Consider the following 24,683-nt stretch of genomic DNA (forward strand, 5'->3'; position numbering starts at 1 on the left):
GGGTCTCCCAAGTGCGAGACAGAGGAGTGGGAGCGGGGGCACTGACAAAAGGAGTATGGTACCTAAGGAGGGCTGCCCTGGCCGTCGGTGCTGGGCAGGTGGCAGGGGAGAGGCAGCTTCTAGCACGGCTGTTGTACAGCCCGAGCCCTCAGCCTGGGGGTGATAAGAAGCCTGTGGACGCTGTGGGCTTTTCAAGGAGGAGGCAGAATTCCAAATCCCCCACCTGCCTCCCATGCCAGCTCCTCAGGCCCCCGGCAGGGACAGCTGCAGGGCTCGGCTCTGGGGTGCGGGACTGCAGACCCCGTGATTGCCACATGGGGCAGAGCGGGAGGCAGGGGTGGTATGGATGGAAGAGGCCCAGCCCTCGGCCCCCCTGGCAGCCGGGGAGTTCCCATGTGGGAACGCAGTCTCTCCTCTCCACTCCCACACATTCCAAAATTCTCCGAGCCAGCCGTGCCTCCCCCGGGGAGGGTCCACCCAGCTCCAGTCTGCTGGTACCAGGTCCTGAGCAGGAAGGTGTCCCGTAGACGCCCGGGGCTTCAGAGAGTGCAACAGGTCCATGCCTCGGTCCCTGCCCTCCTTAAGCCACGGGGACCCATGGACAGCAGACTCAGGAGCCAGGCTTGGCTGGGGGGGCGGGGGTCCCCTCCTGCCCCTCCTCACAGAGGGTGTCGGTCTGCAGGTGTTAGTCACTACGCGGGCACCAGATAATGCCAGCCGACCTTTGCCAGCAGCAAACCACTCTTCCCCCAGGGCAGGCCCTGCCCCTCTCGGGCAGCTCAGCAAGGCGTGTCCTCAGCACCCTCCCAGGAGCCGGGCCCGGCCGGCCGGGCTGGGCTCAGTCACCGGGACCTGTTCAGGGGGTGAGGAGCACAGCCTGGGGCGGCCAGGCAGGAGCATGGGCTGGGAGGGCCCGGCACCCCGGGGGTGCCAGCGCAGGCACCTGCTGGTTCTGGCCGTCAGCCTCCTCCTCACCTGTGGGCCAGGTAAGCCGGGCTGGGCTGGGCCAGTAGAGGACAGAGCAGACGTGACACGTGCCTGAGGCTTCCAAGCCCCTCGCGGTCAGCGGAGGTCTTGTGCTTTCTGGCAAAGGCCCAAGTCACAGCTGGCCAGATGAGGCTGCGTGTTCCGAACTGACAGGCAAGTTCACCGAATCCCTGTGCCACGAATTCGATATCTGCCAGGCTCCGTGTGGAGACGGCCAGCCGTCCATTCCTTCATTCACGGGCTCGCTCACACCCTCACTGGCTGGGGGGCTGGTTCTGTAGACACCCGTGCCTGGCTCTCAGGTGGGAGATGACCCAGTCACAGCTTTGGGCTTCCAGAAGCTCCGGGCTGCTGGGCAAGGCGGGCGGCTGCCCAGTCATTAGGGGTGCACGGTTGAGCAGGAGCACTGAGGGCAGGGAGTTTCCCTAAACTGCAGGGTGGCATTGGGGTCGGCAGGGATTTCTACAGGCACGATCAGTGGGAGAGAGGGAGGGGCAGGGAGAACTGGGTGTGCAAAGGCCAGGAGGCAGGAAGCTGCCAGGTGTGTTTGGGTTAGTTCGGTGTGATGTGAGTGTATTTGGGCTGCATGATAGGGGGATGCGCAGGGGAGGGGTGGAAGCCGGAAGGCAGCCTGTGAGGTTTCGGGGAGCTGTGTTCTTCGATCCCAAGGGGTCTTTGCAGGTCTGTTGGTCATTTTGGAGGATTAGCTTGGGCCCTTGCTGCCTCGAGGAAGCCCACCGGCCTCAGGGAAAGGTAGGGGTCCAGCTTGGTGTGTTTGCATGCTGTGGGGGGAGGCCAGACTCTCTCCTCTACAGAGAGAAGCTCCAAGATTCTCCACATGTGGCCCCTGGGCTGTCCAGACCCCCGGACTGTTTTACACCAGCCGCTTCCTTGGGCAGGCAGCCTGGGCTTTCTAGCCAAACCTCTGGTGTGCAAGACATCCAGAGGCTGGTAGAAGGGGGCATCTGCCCTATGCCAGGTGCCTAAGTAGCTGTTCCTTTATTTGTCCCAGGAGAAAGGACCGTCCTCAACATTTAGCCGGGAAACAGAGGCCACCAGGGCCAAAGGGCAGTCGAGAGGGCCTTCCCCATCCTAGAAGGGCATGAGACCCTGGACACTGGCAGCCTGGGATCTGGCTCGCCCTTCCCTCACCCAGGCCAGGCTGCAGCTCCCTGAACAGGTGGGGAAGGCTCCCCAGCCCCCCAGCCCTGAGTCACTGAGGCCCGGCTCTGGCCCCAGGGAAGAGCTTTGTGGTTAGACGTCATTGTGAGGCATCCACACAATGACCTGAATGGTGGGCGGGTTTGTACAGGACAATCCCACCACCTCCGATGGGGCGTGTCCCCCTGAGCTGTCCCCAAAGCACGTAGCCACAAACAGAGGCTGTTTAACAGCTTTTGTCCCCAAGGTTCACTCTGGGTCTGATGCAGGGGGCTGTTGGAGCTGGGTAGACTCCTGCTCCTGTCCCAGGGAGTACTGGTCACCTGGACTATGGGTTGACATCCCTCCCCACTGTCCCATCATTTCCATAGTACCTGGGACACATCTCATGGCAGGGATTCCCCTGGAATCAATCCAGACACCCTCCAGGACTTTTGACTTAAATGCCGGAAAGGAATCCCTTAATCGTGGGCTGAGGTGAAAAGAAATCTAAATCTAGCACTGACAGGCTTTGTGTTCTTGGGCCAGACACTTACCCTCTCTGAGTTTCCAACTCCTCAAAGAGTGATTTTTTTTTTTTTTTTTTTTTTACAAACTCCAGAGCTGGAGGAAAAGCATTCCTCACTCACCTCTCCCTCTACGTTGGACCCCGTCCATATTCTTCCTGTGCTCTCTCCCACCTTGCCCCTGGGGCTGAGACACCCCAAGATCCCACAGGACCTTAGTGACCATCATCTTGTATTGTGCACATCCTGTGTGCCAGGGTTTTACCTGCATTATCTCGATTGAGCCTGCGTGGGTGAGAACAGGGCCACTGCTACCTCCCATTTGATGGAAGAGGAGACAGGCTCAGAGAGGTTAAGCCTTTTGTTTAAAGCCACACAGCAAGGGTCCAGATCTCAGTGTCTGGATGATTCCTAAGCCCTGACTTCACCCTCTGCCTGGGAAGAGGGCTGACAAAGATCACTCGTGTCCTGGGAGTTGCCTGGCACATGGGTACCTCCCCCAGGGGAGATGAGTGGTTCTCCTCTGCTGACCCCTCCCAGCAGGGCTCCCCAAGGGCCAGCACAGCATAGAACACACAACGCTCTCTCCGTGCTCTGCTGAATGCCTTCCTGGGTCCCTGGACAGTGGCCAGAGGGTATTTGGAACTCAGATGTGGGCCCCTGAGTCTAACCCGCTCTGGCCAGAATTTCAGCTCATTTTTCACCACTTATGACTCATCTCCCAGAAAAGAGGAAAGATTTGTTCATGTTTCCCTATGGGTCCAGGCAGGTGGGGCAGCCCCGGGCTTCTTCATGTCCAGCTTGGCACTGGATGTTCCTGGGGCTTCTCCCAGGTGGCCAGTCTGAGCAGGTGAATGAGCCCCTCCCACCTTCTGGGAGAGTCAAGGCCAGACACAGTGGCTTACACAGGACCCCACCCACTCTTGATGGTAGATTCAGTGGTCCAGGTTACCCTCCCCATTTCACAGATGAGGGGACAGAAGCTCAGAAGAAGGTCCCCCATGTGGCTGGGGGGGTGGGGGGTGGGGACAGCTGTGCCTGGAAGCCAGGGTGTCTGACTCCAAGCACCACACTCTGCATCACCTGCCACTATTTAGATCTGGCTTCTGGATGTGGGTACCAGCCTGGGTACCGGCCTCATCTTCTGGCTCCCTGCTCAGACCTCAGAGCTGTCCCCGGACGCCTTAGTGCATCACAGGCCAAGGGTTGCGGGGCCATGAATGCTGGGTCAGGAGGACACACCCAGGAGGGCGACCAGCCAGCCATCCTGGTTTGCCAGATACTGGGATGTGAATCTTTAAGCGCTAAAATTGAGAAAGCCCAGGGCAAACCCCGACAGGTTGGTCACTGTCCGTCCTGGCCCCTCTCCTGCACTCACTCTGTTCCTGGCACATCTCCTCTGCCTCACTCATGAATATTGGCTTCCCTGAGGACAGGCGGGAGGGAGAAAGCCTGGCCCTTATCCCTCCCCCTCCGACCCTCCTGACTGCCAGGCTACCTTCTCTGTCCACATCCGCACTCGGTCCCAGAGGCAGGGGTGCCAGTGGGTCTCAGCCTGGACCTGGCCGTCAGCCCTGGCACACACAGAGGCAAGTTCCCTGCTGCTGGGGCATCTGGTGGGACGTTCCCTTGGTGGGAACCAGTGTAGACAAGAAGAGGGAGTTTGAGGCTGGAACTCTTATCTGGGTTCTTTACGGCGCCCGCCACTCCTTGACCCTGGGCGATGGGTCTTCCCCATCCCAGAGTCTAATTTGTTCCCTATATTTGAATGGCAAAGATGCCACATAGCAGGGCAGTTAGCAGTACAGACACTGGTGCCAGACGGCCTGGGTTCAAATCCTGCCTCTGCCACTTCCTGGACAAGGGAGGTAACCTCTCGGAGCCCCCAGACTTGCATCTAGAATGTGAGAATAAATGTGTGATTGAGTAAATCTAGTGAAATCTAGATTAAGTTAGATGATGCCTCCAACATAGTGGTTCTCACCACGGTGTGATGTTGGCTCTCTGGGGACATTGGCAATGTCCGGAGATATTTTTGGGTGGACAACCAAGAGGGCAGGGGCTACTGACATCTGATGAGTAAAGGCCAGGGATGCGGCTAAACATCTTGTTCTAGCTCCTTCCAGTCCATCCTTTCTGCAGGAAGACTGCTCAGTGCCTACTGTCCTCTGTGCTGGGCTTCTCGTGCTGGGGGCTGTGCCTCCTTGGGAATACTGGTCGCATCCACTCCTGTCAAGTCCTCTGGGATCATTTGTACCAGTTTCTGCCTTCTGAGACCTGCCACTGAGACCTCTCTGTGCTCCAGTCCCCCAACCTGCCTCCATCTCTTTAATTGCTTATAAGATGGTAACCTGACCTACTCGGTCCTAAGGGTTCCTTGCCTTCTAGGTCCAGCAAGCTTTCACAGTCCTGATCTTTACTCTGTTTTGAGACTTCATTCCTTACCAATTGGAGGACAGAAAGCCTGTGTAGTCTCAGCTTTTGGACTTTATACCAGAACCTTCTCAAAAAGAACTCTCCGGAGAAAGAGTGAGCTGATGAATGTACCTTTGATCCTTACACCTTCTGTTGCCTCATGTAGAGACCATAATGCAAAGCTCAATTGAAGGAGGGAGTGGAGGGGTAGCTGGTGACACTCAGGTATTGGAGAGAGCTGTGTGTACCACGGACTATGAGAAAAAATGATCTTGGGGCGCCTGGGTGGCTCAGTCGGTTAAGCGTCCGACTTCGGCTCGGATCATGATCTCACGGTCCGTGAGTTCGAGCCCCGTGTCGGGCTCTGTGCTGACAGCTCGGAGCCTGGAGCCTGCTTCGGATTCTGCATCTCCCTCTCTCTCTGCCCCTCTCCTGCTCATGCTCTGTCTCTCTTTCTCTCTCAAAAATAAAACATTAAAAAAATTTTTTTAAAAGTTTCTTCAGGTTGAGGGCTTAGTCCTATCAGACTGCCCCCCTGCCTGCTCCCCCACACCAGATGCCAATTGCAAAGCCCAGGCTGTTAGCTGTCCTTCTGACCAACCTGCTACAAATCAGAGGTTCCAGTGACCCCGTCCAACTCAGGATGCCAAATGCAAGACCAGGTGGCTGCTTGTACTTCTGACCAACTGACTGTAAATGAGAAGTTCCCACAACCCCCTCCTTGGGTTCCATTAATTGGCTAGTGCTGCTCACAGAGCTCAGAGAAACCATTTACTTACTAGGTTACTGGTTTCTTATATAAGGATATAATTCAGGAACAGCCAGATGGAAGAGACACAGAGGGCAAGGTGTGGGGAAGGCTCAGACCTTCCATGCCTTCTGCAGGGGACCACTCTCCCATCCCCATGTGCTCATCAACCCAGAGGCTCTCCCAGCCTGCCCTTTGGAGGCTTTATGACACAGAAATGATTAAATCACTGGCCATTGGTGGTTGAACTCAACCTCTAAACCCTCTCCCTCACCCTTTGAAAGTTCCAACCCCCTAATCACCTGGTTGGTGCTCTTCTGTAGCCCTCATCTGCCGCCATCATTAGGTGTGGTCCCAAACTCACCTCATTTGCACAACAAAAGACACCTTTATAGCTCCCTTCACTTGGGCAATTCCAAGGGTTTTAGGAGCTCTTTCCTAGAAACAAGAACAAAGATCAAATATATACATTTCTTATTACAAATCACAATATCCCAGCTTCAAAGAAGACCTTTCAGAGGAGGAGATGGTTGAACTGTTTTTAAAAGTCACCTTATAGAAGAAAAAATAAATGAGCAGTGATATTTATTCTCCTTCTCAGACTTTCCTGAAAATTCCAGTGGAAGTAATGTGGTCTCATTGTAGAACACTTAGAAAATTCAGTAAAGAGAAAACACAAGGTTGAACTGAATCTTTTTTTTTTTTTTAGCTTTTTATTTGAGAAAGAGAGTGTGAGTTGGGGAGAGGGACAGAGAGAGGAGAGAGAGAGAAATCCCAAGCAGGCTCCACACTGTCAGCATAGAACCCAACATGAACTCAATCCCACAAACTGTGAGATCATGACTTGAGCTGAGATCAAGTGTCGGACGCTTAACCAATTGAGCCAGGCGCCCCTGGACCCCAGCCTCTTGACCATTGGCGTCCAGTATTCTTTGCAGTGGGGGCTGGCCTGTCTTATGGGGCTGGTAGCCGCATCCCTAGCCTCTGTCCACTAGGTGGCACCAGAGCACCACTCATCGTAACAAACCAAACCTGTGGTCCCTTTCTGGAATATTCCCCGGGGAAGGTGGGGGGGGGGGGGGGGGGGACATCAGACCTGGTTGAGAACCAGCGCCAGAGGGAGAGACAAGGTGGATCGTTAAGGACATGACAGGCAAACGAATAAGATTTGAAGGAGGGGACTGATACGGTCAGATTTTTATTTTAGGGAAATTCCTGTGGTTGCCACATCCTTTCAGAAAGGCTGCCCGATTTCCCCCAACCTCCCATGTGCACAGGGGTCATCTGGACCTAAGTGTGTCCAGCACAAGTGCAGAGATCCCAGTTACATCGCCCACCAGAAAAAACTGCAGGGAGCCCAGTGGAGGATGCCAGCAGCCGGCTTGGCTCTCCAAGGGCACATCTTAGACCCGCGTCTGAAAGGCAAATGCTGACGCATCCCTGCTTGGCCCCATGGGCCTCCTTGGGTCCAGTGCTCCTACCCTGTCCTGTAACACAGCAGGCAATAGTGCTGAAACCACCCAGGACACGCACGTTACCAGTTTATCACGTGAGGTTTCCGCAGCTGTGGCCACCGTGGACAAAAGTGCCCTGTCTTTTACTTCCCCAGCTGAGACCGCGACCAGTGTCTCTGCTCCTGGAATAGAGAACAGTCTGACTATCACCACAGCCTCCAGCCCTGACAGCAGGGTGACACGTGGGGCTCCGGTGTCCTCATCTGACCCAGAGGGCGAGCTCAGAAGCACGGCTGCCGGTGGGAACTCTGAGCCCTCCAGGGCACCCCTCTCCGGCACCCCAACAGCCGCGTCACAGACCCAGGCAGGCTCCGTTCAGGACGCGAGTGAATCCCAGGGCACACGCTGGACAGAAACAGATCCTGGGGGGTCCTCAAGCATTGTGGTAACCTCTGTCAGCCCTTCCCCCACTCCGGAAGTCACTGCAAAGAGCAGCCCCTCCAAAGGAACTTCACCCCAAGAAACCTCGACAGACACACTCTTCACAGAAGCCACAGGCGGCCCAGCCACTGATCAGCTGACTGTCCCCAGTGGGGTGGGAAACAGCAGCACCAGGAGGAGTTGGACCACAGCCCACCTCCCCACAGAACATACGGCTTCATCTGAGACACTCACGGGTTTGACTCAGACCATGAGAAGTGCCCCAGTCACTCCAGCCGAGGTGGGGGCGGCTGGTAATCCAAGTACTCCAGGAGCCACACGCTTGCCCTCCAAGACGGTCTCTTCTACTTATCCCGAGACGTCATCTAGAGAGACTCCAGATTCCGGGGAGCAAAGGAGCCCAGGACTGCCTCGGTCCAACACGGAACATCACTTTGCCTCCCCTGAGCTTGGTTCTGAGGGAGACACCACGCTAACCCCCAGTGTTTCCCTGCTGTCACCTGCTTCAGATCTGGGTGATAAAGTGCCAGGCTCTAGCACATCCTCAGTGCAGACAGTTACCTCTTCCACGACCACGGGGATCCCGGGGAGCCCAGAGAGGACGGAGCCCAACTCAGCTGTCACGTTTCCCATAACGGCAAATAATCCAGCGGCAAGTGCTGGGAGGGTCAGAAGTGCCACCTCTACCCTGGCCCGTCCATCTCCCCCAGGGGAAGAGACAGCAGGGAGCATGCTCCCCCTCAGCACCTCCCCCGAGACCCCAGACCCTCCCAGCCTCCCCGCAGCCGGGACTTGGGCTTCGGAACCATCGAGTGGCCCTGGAACCCTCAGCATCACCAGTGTGTCTGGAATGAAGACTTCATTTTCTCCATCCCCCTCCTCTGCGTCAGAAGAGACCAACACCCTTTTATTTACTACTGGAGAGGATTCAAAGAAACCTTTAAATCCATCTGTGTCTCCACCTGAGACCTCTGTTTCCAGAGACAAGACCACCTTGGCCTTCACCTCTGTGCCCACGCAAACCCTCTCAGCCGTGGACTCCTGGGCTACACGCTCAGGTGAGTACCCCTCATCCCATATAGCGAATGCCTTCAGGACCACAAACAGCACCTCCATTGCACAGTCAGCCAACACCACTGTTCCTAAAACTTCTCGGTTGACGAGGACCCCTGCTTTTATTCCTGCAGCTGCCATGTCACAGACCAACACTGTACTTCACAGCAATGCCTGGCTGGAGACGAGTCCCAAATTTGCAACAAGGTCGCCTCCGGCACGAAGCACTGTGTCAGCGACTGCCCCTCTTCTTTCTGCGGCCGGCGTGGTTCCTGGATTCAGCTCCCTAAAAACCAGCTCCACGGAAGGAGTGTCTGTGTGGCAGCCTTCAACAGACAACCCAAGAGGTCCAGCCACCGTTCCTTCCGGACCTTCCACCAGGATGCAGCCCACAGAGGGAAATGGTGGGGAAAGGAAGTCGGGAACAACCCACCCGCCCATTGGAACCGCATCTCCACCTGAGACATCCACACATGCCTCCCTGGCCAAGGAAAGCCGTTGGGTCTCAACGAGTGCATCTCAGTCCACTGGTGCTTCCAGCTCAAGGACTGTACGAAGGACAAGCCACTTGGCTGGCCCCTTGTCTGGGGCCCCCTATGATTTGTCCTCTGGGGGGCTTACAGTTTCTGGGGATGAAACCAGCCCACCTCTGGCTCCAGAAACAACTGCAGTTCACTCGCCTGATAACTCGTCTTCATCTGCTGCTTCTGTTGCCCCAGTCCCAGTGGCCACCACATTTTTAGCCCAGAAGGTCACCGCAAGCACTGTAGCCGGCACAGCTGAGGCTAGTAAATGGGACATGCCCATATCTTCTAGGACTTCCTCATCACTTAGCAACTCCCCAGCCAGTGCGGACACAGGGAGGGGCGTCTCTGTTCCCCTGGCTACTCCATCGTCAGCCCCGTCAGTGGAGCCATCAGAAGAGAGCGTTGCTACCTCTGGCACCCGCCCAGAACCAACAGACTCACCCGGCGTCCTCCTCAGAGAGGTGCAAACCAGTCCAGAGAGTCACATGCCCCTTGTCTCACCCTCGGTGAAGGCCACCACGGCTGTATCAATAGCAAAAATGGAGACTGATGAAATCTCTTACTCTTCTGGGTCGCCACCTGTGATGTCACTTCCCGGAAAGATCGGCACCAGTGGTACCGGGGCCTCCGCCACATACGTCCCCCCTCCGGATCCCATGGTGACACGTTCAGCTCAGGTCTCTTCATCCCATTTGGTGAAGGAGCTCAGAACCACAGACACTTATGCAAGAACAGAGTCCGCCAGCCCAGCTGCTCATGCTGGAAGTCCTCAAATCCCAAGGACACCCAGTCCCACTAGCCCAGACAGGATGGCAGGGGCCAGCACAGACACAGCTGAACGCTTCACTGGATCCCAGCGCACAGATCCGGCAGAAAAATCCCCTGGCTTCGGGACACGGTCAACCCTAGGACCAGTGTCTGTCGTGGCCTCTGCCTCCCCTCCCTCTGGAAGCAGCACATTGGAACTGACCTCTGACGCCTCAGGTGAGTCCTTGACCCTGAGCGCCAGTAACGAGAGCACAATCACTTCTTGGCTCCGGGCTCTCAGTACGTCTCTCCCCATGGTAACGTGGCTGAGTACCAGCTCAACAGAGGAAAGGGCCTTAAATGCTCCCGATGCTTCAAGTCCAAGTTCATCCAAGACATTTGCTACATTTACACCTTCTGTACCTTCCCATGAACTTGCAGATCCAGGGGTAGACACCACTGTTCTCCAAAATACAGATTCGACCACCGTGGGCACGGGTGGGGACTTAACTCCCCCCACAGCCACAGCCTCCCACCAGCTCAGCATGAGTCCGTCCGCCTCGTTGATTCATTCACCCTCAGATACTACAACCATAGCTATCACAGCCTCAGGGATGAGGGACGGCACCGATGTGTCTGCTTCCAGATTTCCAGGCCTCTCCAGCATAGAAGCCGGGCAGAGCTCATCTCGGCCCCTCCCCATTACCTCTCCATCGACAGAGCCCACATCCCCAGCAGCACTGACCACTTCAACACCCAAGAGAAGACTCACATCAGAGGCAACAAGACCGGCCGGCTCCGTGTCTCGAGACGAGACGAGCTCACCCCCAAGGCGGACTGCAGAGGTTCAGAGTCTTGCTGCCATGGTTAGCTCTGTGGAAACCAGCAGGAGGGTCGCTCAGACGTCTGACCATGGAAAAACCACAGTCAATCTGAGAACAAGTTTAGTTGCCCAGTGGAATTCATCTCTGCCTTTAACACACAGCACTGTGGGGGTCCCGGCTTTGTCTGAGGCCACCACTCCTGGAAGGCAACGTGGCCCCTGGTCAGAATCATCAGTGACCACAGAGAGAGTTGGGCCAGAACCCTCTTCTTCAGTCTCCTCTGTGTCCCCTGAGGTGGCCACTGCCTTGGGCTCTGCCCCCACAATGCCGGAAACTGTGGGCTCCACCTCATCCGTCCCTAAGTTTAGGGAAATAATTACTGAGAAGGCATCAGCTCCCTCCCTGGCCTCTGAACTGCTGGGTGGAAGCTCTCCCCCATCTCCCCCAGAGGCCACATCTTCCGTGGGCACCGGGGAGGGCACAGGGACAAGTCCACTCATGTCACAGGCCAGCTCATCTTCCGGAAGGGAAATCGACTCCTCTGCTTACTCATCCTCCGGCATCAGCCACAGTGCTGATTCTTTTGATCCATCCGCCAGAGGAGTGACCGGGGCCTCTCCCCTAGACCCCACGGCCTCGAGTTGGATCTCCTCATCGGCACTTACTGACTTTCAGGCACAGACAAGCCAAACTTCTCCCAAGACTCTTTCCTCCTCAGGGCCAGAGCACACCAGCCTGGGAGAGGAGAGTGGCCTGGCCAGGACCTCATCAGGAACATTTACCTCTTCTGAAGCCAAGGGAGAGCCCTCCTGGACATCTGTCTCTGTACCGTCAGAGGCTCCACCTGACAGAGGTGAGACTTCTGGGTCAGACCATCTGTTCCTGATCTGGATAGCTTGCCCCCATCCATGAGTAAGGACCTGCTCTTTCTGCCCTCTTGGAAATGGCTTTGTTCTCCTTGGTTTGGTCACTGAAGATGGTAAGAAATCTCCTCGCCTTTTTTTAACAGGATATTTGACTTGTCTTGCATCAGGATTCCGGCTTCAGGGAAATGTCCAATTGGCTAGGGGGCCACTAGAGCCCCTGGGTCTGGTTTTCTACCGGTAGTATGGGGTTGCCCTTCTATAGTGTGCAGTGTAGACTTCCTGATGAATCTCACATTTTTTAAAACCTTTTTTTTAATTGAGGTAATATACAGTTCAGTGGCATTAAGCACATTCACACTGTTGTGTAACCATCCCCATCATCCATCTCCAGAACTTTATCTTCCCCAACAGACACTTTATTCCCATTAAACACTGACTCCTCTTTTTCCCCTTCTCCTAGCATCTGAAATCACCATTCTACTTCTGTCTCTGTGAATCTGACTATTCTAGGTACCTTATATAAGTGGAATCATGTAATATTTGTCCTTTTGTGTCTGGCTTATTTCACTTAGCATAATGTTTTCAAGGGTCATCCATGTTGTAGCTTGTATCACAATTTCTTTCCTTTTTTTAATGTTTATTTTTTTTTTTTTTAAGGGAGAGAGAGACAGAGCATGAGCAGGGGAGGGGCAGAGAGAGAAGGAGACACAAATCTGAAGCAGACTCCAGGCTCTGAACTGTCAGCCCAGAGCCCAGTGTGGGCCCTAAACTCATGAACTGTGAGATCATGACCTGAGCCGAAGTTGGCCGCTTAACCAGCTGAGCCACCAGGCGCCCCTCTTTCCTTTTTAAGGCTGAATAATAGTTCATTGTAGATATATAGCGCCTTTTGCTTATTCATACATAGATGGACATTTGGGCTATCTCCATGTTTTGCTCATTGTGAATCAGGCTGCTGTGAACATTACTGTACAAATATCTATTTGAGTCCTTTTGATTCTTTGGGGAAAAATACCTAGTAATGGAATTGCTACATAATATGGTAGAATACTAAATTCTTATGTTTAGATTTTGAAACTTCTTCTTGAGGTCACCTGTTCTCACCCAGATAAGAATCAGCCCATCATGACTAAGCTTCCCTAGGTATCTTCGATTGATGGTCCATCTCAATAAGACTAGTGGGAGGGCGCCTGGGTGGCTCAGTCGGTTAAGCGTCTGACTTCGGCTCAGGTCATGATCTCACAGTCTGTGAGTTTGAGCCCCGCGTCAGGCTCTGTGCTGACAGCTTGGAGCCTGGAGCCTACTTCAGATTCTGTGTCTCCCTCTCTCTCTGACCCTCCCCCGTTCATGCTCTGTCTCTCTCTGTCTCAAAAGTAAACAAACATTAAACATTTTTTTTTAAAAAAAAGACTAGTGGGAATAGAAGTATGTGGCTTCTGTGTCTGTCTTGTCTCCCTGAGATGACTGATCACATCACCTTGGCCATCACTGGTTATAAAACAAGCAGGTTCCTATCAGGAATCTGACAGCCTTTCCTGACCCTATCTGGCATATGCCCTCCTCTATGTCCTATTAGGATATCTGACTTAAAGTCACCTGGACAGACATCTGCCTCACTCTTTGACAAGCCCATTTTTTATGGACTAGACCAGCACTTTGACGTGATGTCCGTGATCCCAGACTTTATGTGGATTCTGTTGATTCTGGGACTAGAGAGAGAAGAGGCTCAATTATTGCCCATTAATGTCTTATTTCATCGTGCTTGTTCACGGCGCAATTCTCACGCAGAGCTGGTGTTCTAGTCCCCCAAATCTGGGTTCTCCTGTCTCTAGCCTTTGAATAACATTTCCTTATAAATAAATGTCTTTGTTCCTAAACTGGGCACATATTAGTTTTTCTCAGGTGCTTTCCCTCTAAACTGACCAGTATCCATCCAACCCACCTGTCTCTCCTACAGGCACTGATGGGACTGTGGTGTCCGTTACTCACTTCCCCACATATGAAAGTTCCTCATGGCTGAACAGTGACCCTTCAACACCTGTGACAGTGGTTGATTCTGCAGGTATGACAGCTGCTGCTAAACTTTGTCTCTCTAGGAACCATGTTTTCTATTCTCTGGTAAGTTGTGTTTCTGCTAGAACTAGCCTGAGATGTTGGTAGCACCTGGGTTTCTCCTAAAAAATGTAGATCTCTTGGCCCTATTTCTCCAATATGGGACTTAAATATCTCCAAGGACACAAGAGACCATTCAATGTTCAGGACGTTTTCATTAGTAGATGGCTCTTATCAAAAGAGGTCCAGAGCTAGCATGATAAGGATTGGTCAGGGGTGGTTGATAGTTCCTGGAATGAGCCCTACATGAGAAAAAGCCACTATCTTGGAGGATGTGATACCATGAGCAAGTCAACTCTGTGTCCTGGAGGTTTTCCTGAAAAGGAAATGGTTCTCTCTTGTCAGGTAGAAGCGATAGAGGTTTAGAGACTGACCTATCATTTTATAATCTAATCTTCCCTGCCCTTAGATTCTCTTTAAAGGCCAAATAGGAGTTTCCAAAATAAGAAATAATAAGATAATATACATATTAAATTATGCCCTAAATCTTTAGAGATAATATCCAGTAATCCAGGGCTTCAGGTGGGGAAGCAGGGACCATAGGCACTTGGTAAATAAGGGTCAGATATGGGGAAGGAGCAGTAGATATAGAAAAGGAAGGACAGACTCTCCCCCACTGGTCAGAAACAGGATTTGTTAAATGTTCTCTCCAAGCAAACTCAAAGAGATCAATCTAATAATCATAGAAACCTTACCATAATCACTAATACTTCCTAAAATCATGAATACACATTTTAGCAATGGAGGGCTTGGGGGGACAACTACACTGTATCATGTCACAGCTTCTCCTTGTGGCCAGCAGATGACCACTATGTTTGCTGAGACTTTAGGAATGAGTCAGACTGCTGAAAGCCCTGAACTGACAACTCTATACATTTCCATTGCTTCTTCTGAGAAGCCAAGCACACAGCCTGATGTAAATGGTCCCTTTCTCTGCCTGGCCCTGTATATACCTTGATCTTGACAACTAGTGCATATCCATCATCTGCAACTATTACCAGGTCAACTTCTCATAGAGACACAAGTTCTCAGGAACTCATTCTGGAGCCCAAAACCAGCCCATCCATCTCAGTATAAGCCTTCTCTTCAGGGTCCAGGACGGGTAAGGTCAAGCATCTTTGGGTGGTCAGCAGCACAGGAGTGGCCATCATGTCCTTACCAGCACCAGTCCTTACCAGCATGGAAGGCAAGCAGAGCCCTCCCTCAACTCTTCCTACAGCATTCACAATGTCAGGGCATAAGTACCCAGTAGCAGTGACCCCTCCTGAAGGAAATCTGACTCTGAGTACAAGTTCCAAGGGACAGAACTTGAAGTCTCCTACACTAGAGATGACAGTGTAAACCATTTTCTGAAGTGAGACACCACTGAGATGACGGGGTCACTCACCGGGTCTAGTGAAAACCAGATTGCCGGTGGGTGTGAGCACAGAAATTGAGAGGAGTTCTCCAAGTTGGATCAGTACCTCAGTGGAGACACTGGCTGCTTCTGAGACCACTACAGACACAGAGGGAATTCATCCTTTTACAGTTTTACTGGTAGACTCTGTCTGGGCAACCAGTTCTGAGGCTGGTCATGTTCTCCTGTTCCTACCCACTCAGAATCACACAATGTCATGCCACCAATGGTTACAGCCTTCATTCCAGAGGCAACCAACCTTTATACTTCAGCCTCCATTCTTTGTAAAACTGCAAGGACTGGGGAAGAATCTGGTTCCTCACAGACTCTTGGACTGAGGGACACTGGTATTTCTCAGGATTCTAGCACAGCCACAGACACAAAAGCATGATCTTTTCCCAAATGTTCAGGGATGCTACTACTGAAATCACTGGGACTTGAGTTTGCTTCCCAGCAAACTGTACCTATCCCAGGCTTTACTCAGTCAGTAGGTGACACTGGCATCCCCAGAAGAACCAACATCAACCGTTGTCTTGCCTCACATGGCTGATTCTTTACACATGACCTTCAACACACCAACAAGCCCGTCTAGGACTGCGGCAAAGAGCACTCTTAACTCTGGACACCACGACCACAGCCTCCTGGGAAGGAACCCCTCTGCTGAGACTCAGTTTTTCACTCTCAGAGATGACTACTCCTATGAGCAGAGGTCTAGAGGCTCCATCATAGACAAGACCTTCTTTTTTGGGTCTTGGAGGATTTGGAGAAAAGACCAAATCCCTGTCCCCTCTGGTACTTATTCTAAGCTCAACTTCAGCTTCTTATGTTTCTTCCAAGGCAGAGAAATCCAGAACCCCTAATTCTCCTTCACTTGCCTCTGGACTGACACTGTCTACATTATTCACCAACATTCAATTCCAGAAAACCACAGTTTTCCCAGGCACTGGCTCCCCAGAATATCCTTGGTGCATGAGCATTACTGTGGGAGAATATAGGACCCTTAAGGTGATCTCTGTGGCCAGGCCACCAAAGGCCACCACATATGGTGTAGTTGTGACTCTAGCCACTGAGGAGAGCTCCTCTGATGTACAGCCCAGCTCAGCTCCATGTGTTAATACCTGTATCCCATTTACAAGTAAGAACCTAGTTCCTGACTTCTCTTGCACTGGGCATTCTGAGATTTGGTGGATACTATTCAAAAAGGTAAAGAGAGGATTCCTGCTGAGAATGTCCATCTGGTTACACATATCTAGTAGGATCATTCTACTTTCTCTATGTAACTAGTGACGCTTTTAGCATCCTTGAGTCCAAATTCAGTTCCTTCCAGTCTGAGCCTACCTTTACCCTCCCCAGATGTGAAGTCTGCATGATGATAGTTATAAAAGAATGATAAAGGGAACTAAGAAAGTGCATAACCAAGACATATTATTTGCATATGTTTGCTAATCTGATATAATAATTCATGATATAATCCTTATTTTACTTATGGAGAGTCTAAAACATGGGAGAGAAAAATCAACCAATGGTGAATTCACATAGGTGCTAGAGACAGACTACTGCCAAATGCTTTTGCTTGAGGCCAATCAATTCAGCAGTCCCACCATCAACAGGAAACTCTTCTATAATTATGATGTAAGACACCTTATCAGTTTGATTTCGTGCCAAGAGAGTCAGTCCTCACCATGTGCCTTCTCAGAGACAGATGAGGACATGCTGAGTCAGTGCCTAGTGAGAGCATTTCTTGTGTGTTCCCATCTTGAAGGAAAGCTAGGCTGACGTGTCAATCCTCTTTTCCTTCAGGTCCTCAGGAGTCTGTGAGAACCACCACTGGGGAGCTGAGTGAGGGGGCGTATGGAGGCACCACGTGGTCAACGGGTGACCCCATGTCTCTGGTGACTGCAGGCAGACTGGGTATGTATGATCCTCTGTGTACATTATGCTTAAGATTGGTCTCTGGACTAAAATAATTGATTTCCTCAGTCCCAGGTTCTGGTACATAATCAAAACTTTCTGCTGTTGTACCCAGAGGCTATTGGTAACATTTTAAGTGGAGATTTATTGACTTCTAATATGACTTGCTTCTCCTTAGTAATTTATATGTTCAAGAGCCAATCATTTCAGCTTTAGGAACAGATATAATGTCTCTACCAAACAGCTGACCAATTGTGAAGGGCCTTCCTAATTCAGATACCATCACTAAGGTCAGGGACTGCCAAGAACAGGGAAAGGTAGACCTGAGATGCCATTGGTTTATTCTACGGGACAATTCATAATTACAAAATGATTATAATGCTGTCCACTGTTACAGTGTTCTGCAGGTGAGAGGAGGTGTCCATTTAAGGTGCTAGGTGGATGAATGCAGCTGTCCTGATTCCTGAAAGCAATACTTTGACGTATCTTTCTATGCTAGAAGGTGGAAAGGTTCTTCATTTCACCTAATTAGAGGTGAAAGAATAAGAAAATATATAGGAAGTAAGGTGCCTTAATCTACCTCTTCCCTTAACCTGTTAAAAACCAAGCCACAGAAATTTTCATTAGAATCACAGTTTTGAGGTCTAGGGGATAAAGACAGATATTAGACTAAAAGAGATTGATTGAGAAGGCTGGACCAAGGTGGAAAAATGGAGAGGGAGAGTTTTTCTCCACCAAAAGTTGGGAGAGTTTTTCTCTATTCCTGTGTAGAATCTTTACCCTCCACTAAGACATGAGATGTGGTATATAGGTCTGCATGGAGGCCACACTGATATAAAAACCTAAGATGCCAGAGGGAGCTCTGAGAGCCAGTAGACCAAGCCCATGTACCCAACATTGGGCACAGGGTTGGACAGTATGATTCCTGCCATCTAGAGGAACATATTATGTGCAGATTTGTAAGGAGAGAGGAAGGAGAATCAAAATCAGAAGAGCCCCATTTTTACCTCCTTGCAAACTTCCTAACTGAAGAGCTGTTTCAGTCACAGGCCTGCCCACAAGCAGCCCAGGAACATCTGAAGATATCCTAAATCCAAGCTCCAAGGAGCCCAGCAGCAGCCACAAGACCAGGATCACTGTGGGGACTTCTCTTAGGAAGACTCCAAAAGAGACTGTCCCTGTGGATACCACAGTGGGACTGGCCACCCTTCAGTCCCCGAACACAGGGAGTGTCAGCACCAAACTCCTTCCCTTGCCCACAGGAAACACGATGACAGCAGAATCATCCACAGAAATGGCAGTAGTTACAAATAACATCTCACACTCCACACATCCGGCTGAGGCCTGGGCTAGTACTTATTCTGGGACACCAGAAGGGACAAGCCAGTCAAGAGGAACAATGTCCTCTTTCCACCCAGAATCAACTTCTGTAGGTGCCACAGGGAAGGTTCAGCAAGTCAGCTCAGGCTTGACTTCAAAGACAACTGAAATGGACTTGTCCACACGGTTTGGCTCCACCGAGGGGACCGCAGTGGACACTCATTTCCCCTTGAGCACATCTTCCACTGGTCTTCAAGACTCTGCAACACGTTTAGTTATCTCCAAGGTAGCCACAGGCTCAGTGGCAGATAAATCTGAACTTAAAACCATGCCGTGGGTCAGCACCGTGGTCATTCCTTCCACGGCCTTCAGTACAAAGGCAATGGCAGTTGAACGACAGACAGGTGGATCTGTGGGGAAGGCTTATTCATCTGGCCCATGGCCAAAGCAGATACCTGGGAGTGACCCAATGTCGAGTGCCTCCCCTGTGAAGCCAGACACAGCTACCACCACCCTCACAACCCACATTCCTCCAACAGGACCTTGGACTTCTGACAGGTCAGAAGGCTCAGCCACTATCAGCCTCACCAGTATGGCAAAAGACACAACTGGTTCCTCTATATCTGCTACTTCCCCTTTAGTGGGGCCCAATTCTGAGTCCATCACTGGACTGGAGACCACTGAAATGGCATCTCCACCTGGGGTCCCTTCTGTGACATCATATCCGACAGAACTAACAAGCAAGGGTGGGGCTCTCACCTTGGTGATCATCACCTCCAGCCCCAGGGGAGCAAGGTCAGTTTCAACTATAATGACTAGCCCGGAGAGGAAGTCCAGGGCCACAGTCAGCACCCAAGCACCAGGGACCTCTCCATGGACTGTCACAGACACAGCTGTCCAGTCACATGTCACTGGTTTGCCCAAAGTCAGTTCTACAGGGAGGACACTTTCCTCCTCAGCAGTGGCTACTGGAACAGCTGAACAACAAACAAGTGTATCTGTGGGTGCGGCTTATTCATCTGCTATCACACGGTCAGACAAGACAACTGGGAGTGATCTGATTCATGGTGCATCTCTAGAAGCCACAGACACATTGCATCTCACCTCCAGAGAACAAACCACATCGGCAACTCTGACCTTTAAAAGCCAAGCCATCACCAGCCCTACCAATGATGCTTCAGGAGGAAAAATGAACTCTTCACCATCTGGTGTATTTCCTTCAATGGAGTCTAAGACGCTGGTGGCCGTCACAAGTGTAACGACTAGTAAGGCTGCCTCTATGACTGAGCAACTGTCACAGACCTCATTTCCTGCAGAAGCGAGCATGATGAGTATGACCACAGCCCCCCCTCCACGTGTCATCACCACTATCACCACTATGGGAACCAACTCAGTCCTGACTACCATGTCCAACCCAGAGAGGAGAGAGAGCACCATGGACAGCAACCTGGCTACGGAGACCTTCACATCTGCCATGGAGCATCCTTCCACCTGGTCATCCACAACTGCTTCTGCCTCAACATCAGGCTCCTCGGCTATGAAAGACATAACTTCAATTTTGAAAGTCACAGGTTCTCCCAAAACAACTTCTGCAATGGGCACAACTTCATCCTTAGCATCAAGCACAGAATCAGGCTCTTTATCTACTCCCCATGGCATTATGACTGTTACTGGAACCAGCCCACCCAGTCCATCTTCTCATGCTTCAGCTGAAGATATGAGGTCCACAAATATGAGAACATTGACTCCTTCAGACACAACTGCATCTATGCCCATTTCAACTTCTGGTATCGAGAAGATGAACACCTTACTTCCTGACATTTTAGACACAAGTTGGACTACCAGTAAAAGAAATATGGAAGTTCTGCCTGGTTCAATGGCTTTCACTGACCATCCAAATACAAAGACTGACCCCAATATCCTCCTATCCGTTTCACTGCGTGATTCTCTGCCCACACATGACTGGACTACTGGGAAACCTGTGTCACCAGCCACAACCACTACCTCCACTCCTCAAGGGGACACAACTCAAAAATTCAATGTAATGAACACGATCAAACCAACTACCTCATACATACCATTCTTTACAACGGAAATAGGTATAGCTCCTTTGCTAAGTTACACTCCTACAAATGAAGAGAGAAGAACAGAGAAATACACCAATGACAAAATATCTACCCCAACACTTCCTCAGTCCATGAGGTCATCAGATACTACCAGGGGCCATATAATGAAAGTTGTGACAAATGGTGAAAAACTAACCATGAGTGAACAGAATGGTACTACTAGGACTACATCTGAGGGCACGCTAGCCTTGGGTACCTCAGCCATAGCATCAAGGGCAGAGATGCACTCGGCTGCGACTCAGGGTTCTAGACACTCAGAGACGACCACTAGCATGGACAGACATTCAGAGGATGTGTCACACCCAAGCCCTTCCTCTGAGCAGGACATCAGCTCTCCATCTTCCCTGGTGCCTTTATCTTCCATGACCTCATCCTCTACAGTGTCCCCCACACTGCCAACCAGTAATCCTCCTTCTCTTGTACTTGTCACGTCACCTCTCACCCATGGCCTGCTGAGGACCCACAGCACTTGGAACACAAGCTTGGAAGGTGTGATCAGTTCACCCTCAGGTCTGAGTAAAACCTCAGTAGAGATTCAGGCCTCGTCTGAAGACTCTACTGATACAGAGGCCACTCACCTTCCCCAAAACACAGCAGTGACCTACGTAGGGACCCTCAGTTCTGCATGGGAATCTAATCCCGTGGCCCCAGCGGGCTTACAGCCAGACACAGGCACATCTCATGTCAAGACCTCCTCCATTGGTGGGGATGCCATGGCTTCCACAAAAGGGTCGGGCCTCTCTGGAACCACGGAGACTGAGACACCATCAAAGATGTCCCTGGCCCCAGACCCATGGGAAACCAACATGTTCCGGCACACCAGCTCAGCCACAGAGGAAATCACTGTCCCTTCCAAGGTGTCCACAGGTACTAATACTGAGGCCACCAGGACAGACATCATGTTCTTTAGCAGGGCATCCACCCCGGGCCCTGTTCAGCTCACGATGTCATCAGACTTCCCCACAGAAATCAACACCAGGCTCTCTCTTTCCCCCGTCATGACAGAATCTGAACCTATAACCATGGACACTATAAACATTCCCTTAGAGGCTATACCCCAAGGCACACTAGTCTGGGATACATCAGCCACAGCATCAGGGGCACAGACACACTCAGCCATGACTCAGGGTTCTTCACGCCCAGAGATGACCACTAGTGGGGACAGAAGTTCTGAAGATGAGTCACCTGCCAGCCCTTCTTCTGAGCGGGACATCAGCTCTCCATCTTCCCTGGTGCCATCTTTACAAGTTATGTCCTTGACTTCTGCAGTGTCCCCCACACCTCCAGCCAGTAGTTCTTATCCTTCTGACTCTGTCACCTCACCTCTCACCACTGGCCTGCCGAGGACCCACATCACATGGGGTACGAGCTCGGAAGGTGTGAACAGTTCACCCTCAGGTCTGAGTCAGACCTCAGTCGATGTATGGGCCCCATCTGAAGTCTCTACCACTACAGAAGCTATTCACCCTCCCAAAACCACAGCAATGACCCACATGGGGACCCTCAGTACTGCATGGGAAGCCCACTCCTCAGCCCCAGCTGTCTCAGAGACAGCCACTGGCACAACTCCGATTGAGACCTCCCCCACTGGTGGGACCACAATGGCTGTCACACCAATGCCTGGCTTCTCTGGAACCACGGAGCCTCAGACACAGACAAAGTCCTCCCTGGCCCCGCAACCACAGGAAACCATCACATCCCAGCACACCACCTCAGCTACAGAGGAAATTACCGTCCCTTCCGAAGTGTCCACTGGTACTAGGTCTGGGGTCTCCAGGACAGTGTCCATCTCCCAGAGTGGAACTTCCATCCCTGTCCCTACTCGGGCCACAGTGTCACCAGGCATCCCCATGGGAATCAACACCAGGCTCTCTGCCTCACCAGTCATGGCAGAATCTTCACCTATAGCCAAGGCCACTGAAACCATTCCCCCGGAAGCTATATCCCAGGGCATGCTAGCCTGGGGCACATTAGCGACAGCCTTGGAGCCTCATACGCTCTCGGCTGTGACTCAGGGTTCTCCACCTTCAGACGTGACCACTAGCATGGACAGGCGATCTGAGGGTGTGTCACTCTCAAGCCCTTCTTCTGAGCAGGACATCAGCTCTCCATCTTCCTTGGTGCCTTTACATGCCATGACCTCGTCCTCTGCAGTGTCCTCCACTCTCCCAGCCAGTAGTCCTTTCCCTTCTGACTCTGTCACCTCACCTCTCACCGCTGGCCTGCCGAGGACCCACATCACATGGGGTACGAGCTCAGAAGGTGTAACTAGTTCACCCTCAGGTCTCAGTCAAACCTCAGTCTATGTATGGACCCCATCTGAAGTCTCTACCACTACAGAAGCTATTCACCCTTCTGAAAACACAGCAGTGACCCACAAGGGGACCCTCAGTTCCACATGGGAATCCCGCTCCTCGGCCCCAGCTGGCTCAGAGATAGCCACAAGAATGTCTCCGATCAAGACCTCCTCCCTCGATGGGGATGCCACAGCTTCCACACCAACGCCTGGCCTCTCTGGAACCACGGAGCCTGAGACACAGTCACAGTCGTCCATGGCCCCGGAACCACAGGAAACTGGCATATTCCCCCATACTATCTCAGCCACAGAGGACATGAGCATCTCTTCCAAGGTCTCCACTGAGTCTAGTGCTGGGGCCTCCAGGACAGACGTCATGTTCTCTAGCAGGACATCCACCCCTGGCCCTGTTCAGCTCACAGTGTCACCAGACATCTTCACAGAAATCAATACAAGGCTCTCTACCTCCCCTGTCAAGGCAGAATCTGAACCTATAACCATGGCCACTGAAACTGGTCCCCCAGGGACTTCATCCCAAGGCACACTAGCCTGGGACACATCAGACACAGCATCGGGGGCACAGACACACTCAGCCGTGACTCAAGGTTCTCCACACTCAGAGATGACCACTAGCGGGGACAGAGTTTCTGAAGATGAGTCACCTGCCAGCCCTTCTTCTGAGCAGGACATCAGCTCTCCATCTTCCCTGGTGCCTTCTTTACAAATTATGTCCTTGACTTCTTCAGTGTCCCCCACACTGCCAGCCAGTAGTCCTTTTCCTTCTGACTCTGTCACCTCACCTCTCACCACTGGCCTGCCGAGGACCCACATCACATGGGGTACGAGCTCGGAAGGTGTGAACAGTTCACCCTCAGGCCTGAGTCAGACCTCAGTGGAGATATGGGCCACGCCTGAAGCCTCTACCACTACAAATACAATGCCCCCTTCTGAAAACACAGCAGTGTCCCGGGTGGGGACCCTCGGTACCTCAAGGGAATCCCACTCCTCGGCTCCAGCTGGCTCAGAATCAGCCACAGGCACATCTCTAGTCAAGACCTCCTCCCTCGATGGGGACACCGTGGTTTCCACTCCAATGCCTGACCTCTCTGCAACCACGGAGACAAAGGCACAGTCAATGTCATCCCAGGCCCCAGAACCACGGGAAACTGGAACATCCCGCCATACCAGCTCAGCCCCAGAGGAAATCACCATCCTTTCTGAGCTGTCCACTGGTAATAGTGCTGAGGCCTCTAGGACAGCTGTCATCTCCCCTAGCAGGACATCCATCCCTGGACCTGGTTGGCCAACGTTGTCACCAGACATCCCCACGGGTATCAACAATAGGCTCTCTATCTCACCTGTCATCGCAGAATCCTCACCCATATCCAACACCACCAAAACAGTTCCCCAACCGACTACATCCCAAGGCAGTATAGCCTGGGACTCATCAGCCACAGCTTCGTGGGCAGAGATGCACTCAGCTGTGACTCAGAGTTCTCCACACTCAGATGGGACTACTAGCGTGGACAGGGTTTCTGAGGATATGTCACACAGAAGCCCTTCCACTGAGCAGGACATCAGGTCTCCATCTTCCCTGGAGCCTTTCCACGCCATGACCTCGGCCTCTGCAGTGTCCCCCACATTACCACCCACTAGCCCTTTTCCTGCTTCTGTCACCTCACCTCTCACCCTCAGCCTCTTGAGGCCATGGGGCATGAGCTCGGAAAGCGTGACCAGTTCAAACTCAAGACCGAGCAGCATCTCAGTGGAGATCCAGGCCACATCTGAAGCCT

At 52.1% G+C, this 24,683-nt stretch overlaps 2 protein-coding genes across 3 annotated transcripts; both read left to right on the forward strand.

Moving 5' to 3' along the window:
• The first annotated feature begins 600 nt into the window (after nucleotides 1-600).
• On the forward strand, nucleotides 601-17,462 carry LOC128314954 (mucin-16-like). Of its 2 annotated transcripts, XM_053219931.1 has the most exons (4): nucleotides 601-986; nucleotides 7,427-11,716; nucleotides 13,687-13,791; nucleotides 17,038-17,462. In XM_053219931.1, the coding sequence occupies exons 1-4, from the start codon at nucleotides 899-901 to the stop codon at nucleotides 17,202-17,204; spliced, it is 4,650 nt and encodes a 1,549-aa protein (XP_053075906.1). In that variant the 5' UTR covers nucleotides 601-898; the 3' UTR covers nucleotides 17,205-17,462. The 2 variants fall into 2 exon arrangements, with proteins under 2 accessions (XP_053075906.1, XP_053075905.1); XM_053219930.1 differs by lacking the exon at nucleotides 601-986 and having other exon boundaries at nucleotides 6,949-11,716.
• A 55-nt stretch (nucleotides 17,463-17,517) lies between these two features.
• LOC128315002 (mucin-16-like) lies at nucleotides 17,518-22,773 on the forward strand. The gene is made up of 3 exons (XM_053220308.1): nucleotides 17,518-17,555; nucleotides 18,181-21,461; nucleotides 22,691-22,773. Exons 1-3 carry the CDS (start codon nucleotides 17,518-17,520, stop codon nucleotides 22,771-22,773), a joined length of 3,402 nt encoding a protein of 1,133 aa, XP_053076283.1.
• Nucleotides 22,774-24,683: the final 1,910 nt, after the last annotated feature.

The sequence above is a fragment of the Acinonyx jubatus genome, chromosome A2 (assembly GCF_027475565.1).
Source record: "Acinonyx jubatus isolate Ajub_Pintada_27869175 chromosome A2, VMU_Ajub_asm_v1.0, whole genome shotgun sequence".
NCBI lineage: Eukaryota > Metazoa > Chordata > Mammalia > Carnivora > Felidae > Acinonyx > Acinonyx jubatus.

Coding starts and splice junctions, on each gene's coding strand:
- LOC128314954 (XM_053219930.1), top strand. CDS start 7,270: ATGGGCCTCCTTGGGTCCAGTGCTCCTACCCTGTCCTGTAACACAGCA. Junction 11,717..13,686: donor AGAGGCTCCACCTGACAGAG/GTGAGACTTCTG, acceptor TCTCTCCTACAG/GCACTGATGGGACTGTGGTG. Junction 13,792..17,037: donor GACAGTGGTTGATTCTGCAG/GTATGACAGCTG, acceptor CTTTTCCTTCAG/GTCCTCAGGAGTCTGTGAGA.
- LOC128315002 (XM_053220308.1), top strand. CDS start 17,518: ATGATTATAATGCTGTCCACTGTTACAGTGTTCTGCAG. Junction 17,556..18,180: donor ACTGTTACAGTGTTCTGCAG/GTGAGAGGAGGT, acceptor TCCTAACTGAAG/AGCTGTTTCAGTCACAGGCC. Junction 21,462..22,690: donor CCCTTCCAAGGTGTCCACAG/GTACTAATACTG, acceptor TCTTCTGAGCAG/GACATCAGCTCTCCATCTTC.